Source organism: Pristiophorus japonicus, chromosome 4, assembly GCF_044704955.1.
Source record: "Pristiophorus japonicus isolate sPriJap1 chromosome 4, sPriJap1.hap1, whole genome shotgun sequence".
Taxonomy (NCBI): Eukaryota; Metazoa; Chordata; class Chondrichthyes; family Pristiophoridae; genus Pristiophorus; species Pristiophorus japonicus.
This window is the reverse complement of record NC_091980.1, coordinates 165,205,380-165,219,009: the sequence shown is the minus strand read 5'-3', so window position 1 is coordinate 165,219,009 and position 13,630 is coordinate 165,205,380. Positions and strand designations below refer to the sequence as shown.

Here is a 13,630-nt window from a genome sequence, read left to right as displayed (position 1 = left end):
CCAATACGCTGTACAATTGTAGCAGGACAAATTTGCTTTTATACTCCATCTCCCTTGCAATAAAGGCCACCATTCCATTTGCCTTCCTGATTACTTGCTGCACCTGCATACTCACTTTGTGTTTCATACACAAGGACCCCCACAGGTCCCTTTGTATTGCAGCATTTTGCAATTTTTCTCCATTTAAATTATAATTTACTTTTCTATTTTGTCTGCCGAAGTGGATAACCTCATATTTTCCCTCATTATACTCCATCTGACAAATTTTTGCCCACTCACTTAGCCTGTCTATATCCCTTTGCAGATTTATTATGTCCTCCTCACAATTTGCTCTCCCACCTATCTTTGAATCCTCAGCAAACTTAGCTACATTACACTCGGTCACTTCATCCAAGTCATTAATATAGATTGTAAATAGTTGAGGCCCAGCACCAATCCCTGTGGCACCCCACTAGTTACTGATTGCCAACCATTTATCTCGACTGTTTTATGTTAGTTAGCCAATCCTCTATCCATGCTAATATATTACCCCCAACCCAGTGAACTTTTACCTTGTGCAGTAACCTTTTATGTGGCACCTTATCGAATAGCTTCTGGAAATCCAAATACTCCACATCCACTGGTTCCCCCTTATCCACCCTGCTCGTTACATCCTCAAAGAACTCTAGCAAATTTGTCAAACATGATTTCCCTTTCATAAAACCAGGTTGACTCTACTTCATTGAACCATACTCTTCCAAATGTCCGACCACTGGTTCCTTAATAATTGATTGCATTTTCCCAATGACAGATGCTAAGCTAACTGGTCTATAGTTGCCTGCTTTCTCTCGGCTTCCTTTTTTAAATAGGGGCATTACATTTGCAGTTTTCCAATCCGCTGGAACGTCTGCAGAATCCAGGGAATTTTGGTAGATGACAACCAATGCATCCACTATCTTTGCAGCCACTTCTTTTAAGACCCTAGGATGAATGCCATCAGGTTTAGGGGACTTGTCCGCCTTCAGTCCCATTATTTTACTGAGTACTACTTCTTTAGTGATAGTGATTGTATTAAGTACCTCACTCCCTATTGCCCCTTGATTATCCACTGTTGGGATATTTTTAGTGTTTTCTACTGTGAAGACCGATACAAAATATTTATTCAAAGTCTCTGCCATTTTCCTGTTCCCCATTATTAATTCCCCAGTTTCATCCTCTAGGGGATCAACATTTACTTTATCCACTCTTTTCCTTTTCATGTACCTGTAGAAACTCTTACTATCAGTTTTTATATTTTGTGCTAGTTTGCTTTCAAAATCTATCTTGCCTCTTATTTTTTTTTAGTTCTTTGCTGGCTTTTAAAAGTTTCCCAATGCTCTGGCCTCCCACTAGTCTTGGCCACTTTGTATGCGATTGTTTTCAATTTGATACCATCCCTTATTTCCTTAGTTAGCTACGGATGATTATCCCTTCTCTTAACATAAGAACATAACATAAGAATTAGGAACAGGAGTAGGCCATCTAGCCCCTCGAGCCTGCTCCGCCATTCAACAAGATCATGGCTGATCTGGCCATGGACTCAGCTCCACTTACCCGCCTGCTCCTCGTAACCCTTAATTCCCTTATTGGTTAAAAATCTATCTATCTGTGACTTGAATACATTCAATGAGCAAGCCTCAACTGCTTCCTTGGGCAGAGAATTCCACAGATTCACAACCCTCTGGGAGAAGAAATTCCTTCTCAACTCGGTTTTAAATTGGCTCCCCCATATTTTGAGGTTGTGCCCCCTAGTGGCCAGTGGAAACAACCTCTCTGCCTCTATCTTGTCTATCCCTTTCATTATTTTAAATGTTTCTATAAGATCACCCCTCATCCTTCTGAACTCCAACGAGTAAAGACCCAGTCTACTCAATCTATCATCATAAGGTAACCCCCTCATCTCCGGAATCAGCCTCGTGAATCGTCTCTGTACCCCCTCCAAAGCAAGTATATACTTCCTTAAGTAAGGTGACCAAAACTGCACGCAGTACTCCAGGTGCGGCCTCACCAATACCCTACACAGTTGCAGAAGGACCTCTCTGCTTTTGTACTCCATCCCTCTCGCAATGAAGGCCAACATTCCATTCGCCTTCCTGATTACCTGCTGCACATGCAAACTAACTTTTTGGGATTCATGCACAAGGACCCCCAGATCCCTCTGCACCGCAGCATGTTGTAATTTCTCCCCATTCAAATAATATTCCCTTTTACTGTTTTTTTTCCCCAAGGTGGATGACCTCACACTTCCGACATTGTATTCCATCTGCCAAACCTTAGCCCATTCGCTTAACCTATCTAAATCTCTTTGCAGCCTCTCTGTATCCTCTACACAACCCGCTTTCCCACTAATTTTTGTGTCATCTGTAAATTTTGTTACACTACACTCTGTCCCCTCTTCCAGGTCATCTATGTATATTGTAAATGGTTGTGGTCCCAGCACCGATCCCTGTGGCACACCACTAACCACTGATTTCCAACCCGAAAAGGACCCATTTATCCCGACTCTCTGTTAGCCAGCCAATTCTCTATCCATGCTAATACATTTCCTCTGACTCCATGTACCCTTATCTTCTGCAGTAACCTTTTGTGTGGCACCTTATCGAATGCGTTTTGGAAATCTAAATACACCACATCCATCGGTACACCTCTATCCACCATGCTCGTTATATCCTCAAAGAATTCCAGTAAATTAGTTAAACATGATTTCCCCTTCATGAATCCATGCTGCGTCTGCTTGATTGCACTATTCCTATCTAGATGTCCCGCTATTTCTTCCTTAATGATAGTTTCAAGCATTTTCCCCACTACAGATGTTAAACTAACCGGCCTATAGTTACCTGCCTTTTGTCTGCCCCCTTTTTTAAACAGAGGCGTTACATTAGCTGCTTTCCAATCAGCTGGTACCTCCCCAGAGTCCAGAGAATTTTGGTAGATTATAACGAATGCATCTGCTATAACTTCCGCCATCTCTTTTAATACCCTGGGATGCATTTCATCAGGACCAGAGGACTTGTCTACGTTGAGTCCCATTAGCCTGTCCAGCACTACCCCCCTAGTGATAGTGATTGTCTCAAGGTCCTCCCTTCCCACATTCCTGTGACCAGCAATTTTTGGCATGGTTTTTGTGTCTTCCACTGTGAAGACCAAAGCAAAATAATTGTTTAAGGTCTCAGCCATTTCCACATTTCCCATTATTAAATCCCCCTCCTCATCTATAAAGGACCAACATTTACTTTAGTCACTCTTTTCCGTTTTATATATCTGTAAAAGCTTTTACTATCCGTTTTTATGTTTTGCGCAAGTTTACCTTCGTAATCTATCTTTCCTTTCTTAGTCATTCTTTGCTGTCGTTTAAAATTTTCCCAATCTTCTATTTTCCCACTAACCTTGGCCACCTTATACGCATTGGTTTTTACTTTGATACTCTCCTTTATTTCCTTGGTTATCCACGGCTGGTTATCCCTTCTCTTACCGTCCTTTTTTTTCACTGGAATATATTTTTGTTGAGCACTATGAAAGAGCTCCTTAAAAGTCCTCCACTGTTCCTCAATTGTGCCACCGTTTAGTCTGTGTTTCCAGTCTACTTTAGCCAACTCTGCCCTCATCCCACTGTAGTCCCCTTTGTTTAAGCATAGTACGCTCGTTTGAGACACTACTTCCTCACCCTCAATCTGTATTACAAATTCAACCATGCTGTGATCACTCATTCCAAGAGGATCTTTTACTCGGAGATCGTTTATTATTCCTGTCTCATTACACAGGACCAGATCTAAGATAGCTTGCTCCCTTGTAGGTTCTGTAACATACTGTTCTAAGAAACAATCCCGTATGCATTCTATGAATTCCTCCTCCAGGCTACCCTGTGCGATTTGATTTGACCAATCGATATGTAGGTTAAAATCCCCCATGATTACTGCCGTTCCTTTTTCACATGCCTCCATTATTCCCTTGATTATTGCCCTCCTCACCGTGAAGTTATTATTTGGGGGCCTATAAACTACACCCACCAGTGACTTTTTCCCCTTACTATCTCGAATCTCCACCCACAATGATTCAACATTTTGTTCATTCGAGCCAATATCGTCTCTCACAACTGCCCTGATATCATCCTTTATTAACAGAGCTACCCCACCTCCTTTCCCTTCTTGTCTATCTTTCCGAATCGTCAGATACCCCTGTATGTTTAATTCGCAGTCTTGGCCACCCTGCAACCACGTTTCTGTAACTGCCACCAAATCATACCCATTTGTGATGATTTGTGCCGTCAACTCATTTACTTTATTTTGAATGCTGCATGCGTTTAGGTAGAGTGTTTTAATACTAGTTTTTGACCCCTCCTGCAGCCCCTTTGTATTCAGTGCCCCTTTTTGTTTTTTGCCTTGGGTTTCTCTGCCCTCCATTTTTACTCATCTCCTTTCTGTCTTTTGCTTTTGTCTCCTTTTTGTTTCCCTCTGTCTCCCTGCATTGGTTCCCATCCCCCTGCCATATTAGTTTAACTCCTCCCCAACAACACTCGCAAACACTCCCCTTAGGACATTCGTTCCGGTCCTGCCCAGGTGCAGACCGTCCAGTTTGTACTGATCCCACCTCCCCCAGAACCGGTTCCAATGCCCCAGGAATTTGAATCCCTCCCTGCTGCACCACTGCTCAAGCCACGTATTCATCTGAGCTATCCTGCGATTCCTACTCTGACTAGCACGTGGCACTGGTAGCAATCCTGAGATTACTACTTTTGAGGTCCTACGTTTTAATTTAGCTCCTAGCTCCTTAAAATCATCTTGTAGGACCTCATCCCTTTTTTTAACCTATATTGTTGGTACCAATTTGCACCACGACAACTGGCTGTTCACCCTCCCTTTTCAGAATGTCCTGCACCCGCTCCGAGACATCCTTGACCCTTGCACCAGGGAGGCAACATACCATCCTGGAGTCTCGGTTGCGGCCGCAGTAACGCCTATCTATTCCCCTTATAATCGAATTCCCTATCACTATCGCAATCCCACACTATTTCCTGCCCTCCTGTGCAGCAGAGCCAGCCACGGTGCCGTGAACTTGGCTGCTGCTGCCCTCCCCTGATGGGTCATCCCCCTCAACAGTACTCAAAACAGTGCATCTGTTTTGCAGGGGGATGACCGCAGGGGACCCCTGCACTACCTTCCTTGCACTGCTCTTCCTGCTGGTCTTCCATTCCCTATCTGGCTGTGGACCCTTCACCTGTGGTAAGACTAGCTCGCTACATGTGCTACTCACGTCATTCTCAGCATCATGGATGCTCCAGAGTGAATCCACCCTCAGCTCCAATTCCGCAACGCGGATCGTCAGGAGCTGGAGGCGGACACACTTCCCGCACACGTAGTCGTCAGGGACACCGGAAGTGTCCCTGAGTTCCCACATGGTACAGGAGGAGCATATCACGTGACCGAGCTCTCCTGCCATGACTTAACCCTTAGATACACTTAAATTGGCAACAACAGTGCTAAAATTTACTCACTGTTATAGAAGAGAAAATAAAAAAACTACTCACCAATCACCAGCCAATCACTTACCCCCTTGGCTGTGACGTCACCTTTCTGTTTCTTTCTACTGCTTTTTTGCCTTCTCCCTGTAGCTGCACAAGTCACGCCTCTCCACGCACCTTCCGACTGCCTCTCCACGCACCTCCTCGACGCTGGGCCCCGGACTCCCTGCTGTGCCTTTTATAGGCCTCTCCAACGAACTCCCGACTGCCTCTCCACGCACCTCCTCGATGCTTTCCTTCTCATTGGAATATATTTTTGTTGAGTTATGAAATATCTCCTTAAATGTCTGGCACTGCTCATCAACCGTCTTACACTTTAATCTATTTTCCCAGTGCACTGCAGTCAACTCTGCCTTCATACCTTTATAGTTTCCTTTATTTAAGCTTAGGACACAGGTTTGAGAACCAACTTTCTCACCCTCCAACTGAATTGTAAATTCAACCATATTATGGCCATTTATTCCTAGAGGATCTTTTATGACGAGATCATTTATTAATCCTGCCTCATTACACAGTATTAGATCTAAGATAGCCTGCTCCCTGGTTGGTTCCGCACGTAATGTTCAAGGAAACTATCCCGGATACGCTCTGAACTCTTCCTCAAGGCTATCCTGGCCAATTTGCTTTGTGCAATCAATATGAAGGTTAAAATCGCCCATAATTATTGTCGTTCCTTTTTTTTTACAAGCCTCCATTATTTCTTGATTTATACTCCGTCCAACAGTGTAGCTAATGTTAGGGGGCCTATAGACTATGCCCACCAGAGACTTTTTCCCCTTATTATTCCTTATCTCCACCCAAACTGATTCAACATCTTGATCTTCTGAGCCAATATAGTTTCTCACTAATGCACTGATGTCATCCTTAATTAACAGAGCTCCCCCACCTCCTTTTCCTTTCTGTCTGTCCTTCCGAATTGTCAAATACCCCTGAATATTTAGTTCCCAGCCTTGGTCACCTAACAACCATGTCTCTGTAATGGCTATCAGATCATCCCCATTCGTATCTATTTGAGCCGTCACCTCATCTATTTTGTTACGAATGCTGCATGCATTCAGATAGAGCTTTTAAATTCGTCTTTTTACCATTTTTACCTGCTTTGACCCCACTTTCCGATACACTTTTATGTTTATACATTCTGTCTCTTCCTATCATGCTCTGGTTTTCATTTCCCCCAGTGCTACTCTGCTCTATTGCCTTCTCGTTATTCTTTGACTTCTTAAATTTCCGCTCACCTGAACACCCCCCCCCACCACATCCCACGAATTAGTTTCCCTCTATACAGCCCTAGTTATTCGATTCGCCAGGACCCTAGTCCCAGCACAGTCGAAGTGGGGCCCCTCTGAACGGAACAGCTCCCTCTTACCCCAGTACTGGTGCCAGTGTTCCATGAACCAAAACCCATTTCTCCCACACCAGACTTTGAGCCACGTGTTTAACTCTCTGATTTTATTTACCCAATGCAAATTTGCTCGTGGCTCAGGTAGTAATCCAGAGATTATTACCTTTATGGTTCTGCTTTTTAATTTGGCCCCTAGCTGCTCATAATCCCTCAGCAGAACCTCTTTATTTGTCCTACCTATGTCGTTGGTACTCACGTGGACCACGACAATTGGATATTCCCCCTCCAAATTCCTCTCCAGCCCAGAGATGTCCTTATCCCTGGCACGTGGTAGGCAACACAGCCTTTGGGACTCAGGCTCTCGGCGTCAGAGAACCGTGTCTATCCCCCTAATGATATTGTCCCCTACCACTACAACGTTTCTTTTCACTCCCCCCACTTGAATGGCCGTGGTCAGTTTGCTCATCCTTCCTGCAGTCCCTGCTCCCGTCCACACAGGGAGTAAGAGTCTTGAACCTGTTGGACAAGAGCAAGGACCGAGGCTCCTCCATCACTACATCCCGAGTCCCCATACCTTCCTCACTCATAGTCACACTCTCCTGTTCCTGACCACGGATCGAATTTGAATGAATTAATCTAAGTGGCGTGACTAGCTCCTGGATCTCGGCGCTCAGGTAACTCTCCTCCTCTCCGATGTGTCATAGTGTCTGCAGCTCGGATTTCAGCTCATCAACACGGAGCTGAAGTTCCTCGAGCTGCAGACACTTGCTGCAGATGTGGTCGCCGTGGACCTAAATAGTGTCCACCAGCTCCCACATGCAACAGCAGAAACACACCACCTGCCCTGCCATTTCTATTGTATTCAATTAGTTAAGATTTGAAGTTTTGAACGTTTAGTTTATAATCCCAGCTCTCAATTTAAGCCAATGCCCAAGAGAGAGAAAAACTGACCAAACTGACCAACGCAGAAGTTAGTGAAATATCACTTACCTATTTTTACTTTTTAATTGATTTTAATCTTCCCCCTCTTCTCTGAATTTCCACTCTTTCAAAATTCCCGAATAAACCACTCTGTTTAACTCTACTCCGTTTAAGACCTCTCTGTGCAGATCACAGGCACTGGTTTTAGACTGCCAAATGTATTCACAAAGGACTTTTTCAGGAAGCAGACTTTCATCCCATCAACAGTTTATATTTACATAATACCTTTTACATTGTATATGTCCCCAAAAACTTCACAGAGGAGAAACAGATGTTAAACTGTTAGTGAGGTGGCCCTTGAAGGTAGGGAAAGAGGTAGCAAGGTGGAAGGTTTAGGGTTAGAGTTCCAGAGGGTAAAGCTGAGATGCTTTAAGGCTCTGTCACTGATAGTAGAGTGGAAGGAAGTGGAATATACAGGAAACCATAGCTCAAAGGGGCTAAACTGGGATGTCGGACCAGAGGAGATTGCAGAAGCAGAGTGGGATATGACTGTGATTTGTGGATGTTGCCATGATTTGTAGATGAAGATGATAATTTTGAGTTCAACGCACTGGGGAAATGGGGAGCTGTTGGATATTGGCAACGACAGGGGCAATGGGTGAATAGAACTTAAGTGTTTGACAGGATGCTGTCAATTTTGTATTGGTTGGAGTTTGGGAACATTGGTGAGGAGGGTGCTGGAAAAGTTGAGCAGGAGGTAACAAAAGTGGCAATGGGGGTGAGGTCAAAGCAGTGTTAAAACTCAGCAGTCTTTATCACGAGTAGGATGTGGAGTTTGAAACTCAGCTCAGGGTCGATCAAGGCACCAAGGCACCAAAATTGCCATCCGCCCCATTTGGGGCGGATAATTTGAATTAAATTAATATTCGCCGCTCAAATCCATGGGGTGCAGAGTAAAGGGAAATTGGCCTCTTTAACTTTAGAAAATTGTTGTGACGGATGAGGGGTGGAAGTGCGTGGAGATCGGGACAGAAGGCGGGTGGTGTCATCAGCACCGTGCTGAGCATGTCAGCACGACACTTATGATGTCAGCGCGACACAGACGTGCCGCATTGTGCTGACGTGTCACATCCCCCCCTTCACTTGAAGTGGAGGGCCGCTGCAAGCTTGCAGACACTTTAGAGGTGCCCACGGCCACCAGGGAGGGCTTCGGCAGGGCTAGTGATCTGGCACCCAAGAGGGGGTGCTGGGCTGCCTATTGGCGGCCTGGCCGAACCCGTGGCTGCCATTGTCAGGCCGACTTCAGTCGGCTGACATTAAAATAAAATGGTGGCCGCGGCAGTGCACCCTCTCCATTAAGTGCGGAAAAAGCCATTAGTGGCACCGACTGGCGACGCCTCCACTCCCGTGGGGCAATTTCCCATGTGGGACAGAAAGGGGTCGTTGCGTGCCCGACGGGGCGGGAATACGGGGTGCAGTGGAAACCTGTTTCCGCTGCCCCCAGCTCGGGGGCAATTTCGGATGGGTCAGACCATCCGTCTGCCCCCGGTCAGAAAGGTCTTAGAGGCGGTAATGGATCTTAAAAAGGGGGGCAGTTTCGGCCCCTGAGATTGCACACCATAGAGAGTATAGTAAGCAGTTGGCAATAGGGAGAGAGTTAGGGGACTAGGGAATGAAACTTTTGGCTAGATTGAAACATAGAAAATAGGTGGAGTAGGCCATTCGGCCCTTCGAGCCTGCATCACCATTCAATATGATCATGGCTGATCATGCAACTTCAGTACCCCATTCCTGCTTTCTCTCCATACCCCTTGATCCCTTTAGCCATAAGGGCCACATCTAACTCCCTTTTAAATATATCTAAAGAACTGGCCTCAACATCTTTCTATGGTAGAGAATTCCACAGGTTCACAATTCTCTGAGTGAAGAAGTTTCTCCTCAACTCGGTCCTAAATGGCTTACCCCTTATCCTTAGACTGTGACCCCTGGTTTTGGACTTCCCCAACATCGGGAACATTCTTCCTGCATCTAACCTGTCCAATCCCGTCAGAAATTTATCTGTTTCTATGAGATCTCCTCTCATTCTTCTAAATTCTAGTGAATATAAGCCTAGTCGATCCAGTCTTTGTTCATATATCAGTCCTGCCATCCTGGGAATCAGTCTGATGAACCTTCGCTGCACTCCCTCAAGAGCAAGAATATCCTTCCTCAGATTAGGAGACCAAAACTGTACACAATATTCAAGGTGTGGCTTCACCAAGGCCCTGTACAACTGCAGTAAGACCTCCCTGCTCCTATACTCAAATCCTCTCGCTTTGAAGGCCAACATGCCATTTGCCTTCTTCACCGCCTGCTGTACCTGCATGCCAACTTTCAGTGACTGATGTAACATTAAAACCCGGCCGCATTGCACCTCCCCTTTTTCTAATCTGTCACCATTCAGATAATATTCTGCCTTCCTGTTTTTGCCACCAAAGTGGATAACCTCACATTTATCTACACTATACTGCATCTGCCATGCATTTGCTCACTCACCTAACCTATCCAAGTCACCCTGCAGCCTCTTAGCATCCTCCTCACAGCTCACACTGCCACCCAGCTTAGTGTCATCTGCAAACTTGGAGATATTACATTAAATTCCTTCGTCTAAATCATTGATGTATATTGTAAATAGCTGGGGTCCCAGCACTGAACCTTGTGGTACCCCACTAGTCACTGCCTGCCATTCTGAAAAGAACCCGTTTATTCCTACTCTTTGCTTCCTGTCTGCCAACCAGTTCTCTATCCACGTCAATACATTACCCCCAATACCATGTGCTTTAATTTTGCACACTAATCTCGCGTGGGACCTTGTCAAAAGCGTTTTGAAAGTCCCAATACACCACATCCACTGGTTCTCCTTTGTCCAATCTATTAGTTACATCCTCAAAAAATTCTAGAAGATTTGTCAAGCATGATTTCCCTTTCATAAATCCGTGCTGACTTGGACCGATTCTGTCACTGCTTTCCAAATGCGCTGCTATTACATCTTTAATAATTGATTCCAACATTTTCCCCACTACCGATGTTAGGCGAACGGATCTATAATTCCCTGTTTTCTCTCTCACCCCCTTTTTTAAAAAGTGGGGTTACATTAGCTACCACTAAGTTGGGTGGCAGTGTGAGCTGCGAGGAGGATGCTATTAGGTTGCAGAGTGACTTGGATAGGTTAGGTGAGTGGGCAAATGCATGGCAGATGAAGTATAATGTGGATAAATGTGAGGTTATCCACTTTGGTGGTAAAAACAGAGAGACAGACTATTATCTGAATGGTGACAGATTAGGAAAAGGGAAGGTGCAACGAGACCTGGGTGTCATGGTACATCAGTCATTGAAGGTTAGCATGCAGGTTAAGAAAGGAAATGGCATGTTGGCCTTCATAGCGAGGGGATTTGAATACAGGGGCAGGGAGGTGTTGCTACAGTTGTACAGGGCCTTGGTGAGGCCATACCTGGAGTATTGTGTACAGTTTTGGTCTCCTAACTTGAGGAAGGACATTCTTGCTATTGAGGGAGTGCAGCGAAGGTTCACCAGACTGATTCCCGGGATGGCGGGACTGACCTATCAAGAAAGATTGGATCAACTGGGCTTGTATTCACTGGAGTTCAGAAGAATGAGAGGGGACCTCATAGAAACGTTTAAAATTCTGACGGGTTTAGACAGGTTAGATGCAGAAAGAATGTTCCCAATGTTGGGGAAGTCCAGAACCAGGGGTCACAGTCTGAGGATAAGGGGTAAGCCATTTAGGACCGAGATGAGGAGAAACTTCTTCACCCAGAGAGTGGTGAACCTGTGGAATTCTCTACCACAGAAAGTAGTTGAGGCCAATTCACTAAATATATTCAAAAGGGAGTTAGATGAAGTCCTTACTACTCGGGGGATCAAGGGTTATGGCGAGAAAGCAGGAAGGGGGTACTGAAGTTTCATGTTCAGCCATGAACTCATTGAATGGCGGTGCAGGCTAGAAGGGCTGAATGGCCTGCTCCTGCACCTATTTTCTATGTTTCTATGTTTCTACCCTCCAATCCATAGGAACTGATCCAGAGTCTATAGAATGTTGGAAAATGACCACCAATGCATCCACTATTTCTAGAGCAACTTCCTCAAGTACTTTGGGATGCAGACTATCAGGCCCTGGGGATTTATCGGCCTTCAATCCCATCAATTTCTCTAACACAATTTCCTGACTAATAAGGATTTCCTTCAGTTCCTCCTTCTCGCTAGACCCTCGGTCCCCTAGTATTTCCGGAAGGTTATTTGTGTCTTCCTTAGTGAAGACAGAACCAAAGTATTTGTTCAATTGGTCTGCCATTTCTTTGTTCCCCATTATAAATTCACCTGATTCTGACTGCAAGGGACCTGCATTAGTCTTCACTAATCTTTTTCTCTTCACATATCTATAGAGTTTTTGCAGTCAGTTTTTATGTTCCCTGCAAGATTACTCTCATACTCTATTTTCCCCCTCCTAATTAAACCCTTTGTCCTCCTCTGCTGAATTCTAAATTTCTCCCAGGCCTCAGGTTTGCTGCTTTTTCTGGCCAATTTATACGCCTCTTCTTTGGATTTAACACTATCCCTAATTTCCCTTGTTAGCCACGGTTGAGCCACCTTCCCCGTTTTATTTTTACGCCAGACAGGGATGTACAATTGTTGAAGTTTATCCATGTGATCTTTAAATGTTTGCCATTGCCTATCCACCGTGAACCCTTTAAGTATCATTTGCCAGTCTATCCTAGCCAATAGAAGAGGATGACTTTCATCTTGGCAGTGTTCAGTTGTAGAAAGCTCTAGTCAATCCAAGACTTAAAGCCAGACATCTGGTCATCAAGTCAAGGATGGGAGCAGGAAGATGGAGCTGAGCATTTTCAGCATGCATGTGGAAGCTCCTTTCATGCCTACAGATTATGTTGGCAAGGCTCAAATAAGGGAACAGAGGAAAGAGATTACTGGCTACATTGACACAGATAGGAGAGGAACCAAGAGATGGCAATCCCACAGACATAGATCATAGAGGAGATGCGTTGGGCGGAGGTCGGATTTGGCTGACCGTGTTGAATGGTTATGGAGAGATAGAGCAGGGCAAAAAAACTAGGTAGCATGCCATAGTCAATTTAAGGGGGATGTTGTTAGTACCTTCTACCATGGCAGTCTCAGTGCTGTGTCCCTTTCTTACGTACACTCAAATAACTACCATAGCTAGATTGAGCTGCTGGGACTAATATAATGTGCTTATCTTGAACTGTAGTATCTTTGTTTTAAATCATTCTTGGGATGTGGGAGCTGCTGGCAAGGCCGGTATTTATTGCCCATCCCTAGTTGCCCTGAAAAGGTGGGGGTGGACCACCTTCTTGAACCACAATTTGTAGTAGTTTGATACAATTGAGTGGCTTGCTAGATCACTTCAGAGTGCATTGCAGAGTCAAGCACATTGGTGTGGATCTGGAGACACATATAAGGACAGACAGGCTAAAGACAGCAAGTTTCCTTCCCTAAAAGACATTTGTGAACCAGTTGGGTTTTTAATGACCACCAATAGCTTCATGTTCACTATTACTGGTACTGTTGCTATTTCCAGATTTTATATTTAATTTAATTCAAATTCTCAAACTGCCATGGTGGGATTTGAAAACATGGTCTCTGGATTATTAGTCCAGGCCTCACTACCTTACCAAAGCAACTCTACTCTCCAAAGGACGAGGTAGGAAGCTTACTGGCTTATTGGAGCTCCATCTCGAGAGACCAAGTCTGCACTCCAGAATCATCACTTCAAGTGTCACTTTTTTTACTGACAT

The 13,630-nt window shown here is 44.8% G+C and overlaps 1 protein-coding gene across 4 annotated transcripts in view; it reads right to left on the bottom strand.

The window, feature by feature from the left end:
- Positions 1-13,630, bottom strand: part of rmdn3 (regulator of microtubule dynamics 3) — a 430,747-nt gene that overhangs the window by 78,338 nt on the left and 338,779 nt on the right. Inside the window, exon 8 of one of the 4 annotated variants that reach the window (XM_070878790.1) lies at positions 5,560-5,772. The exons of the other annotated variants lie outside the window; for them this stretch is intronic. Coding sequence (XP_070734891.1) covers positions 5,599-5,772 — 174 coding nt within the window. The 3' untranslated portion in view covers positions 5,560-5,598. Of the gene's footprint in view, positions 1-5,559; positions 5,773-13,630 lie in introns of those variants that run through there. 4 annotated transcript variants of the gene reach the window in all.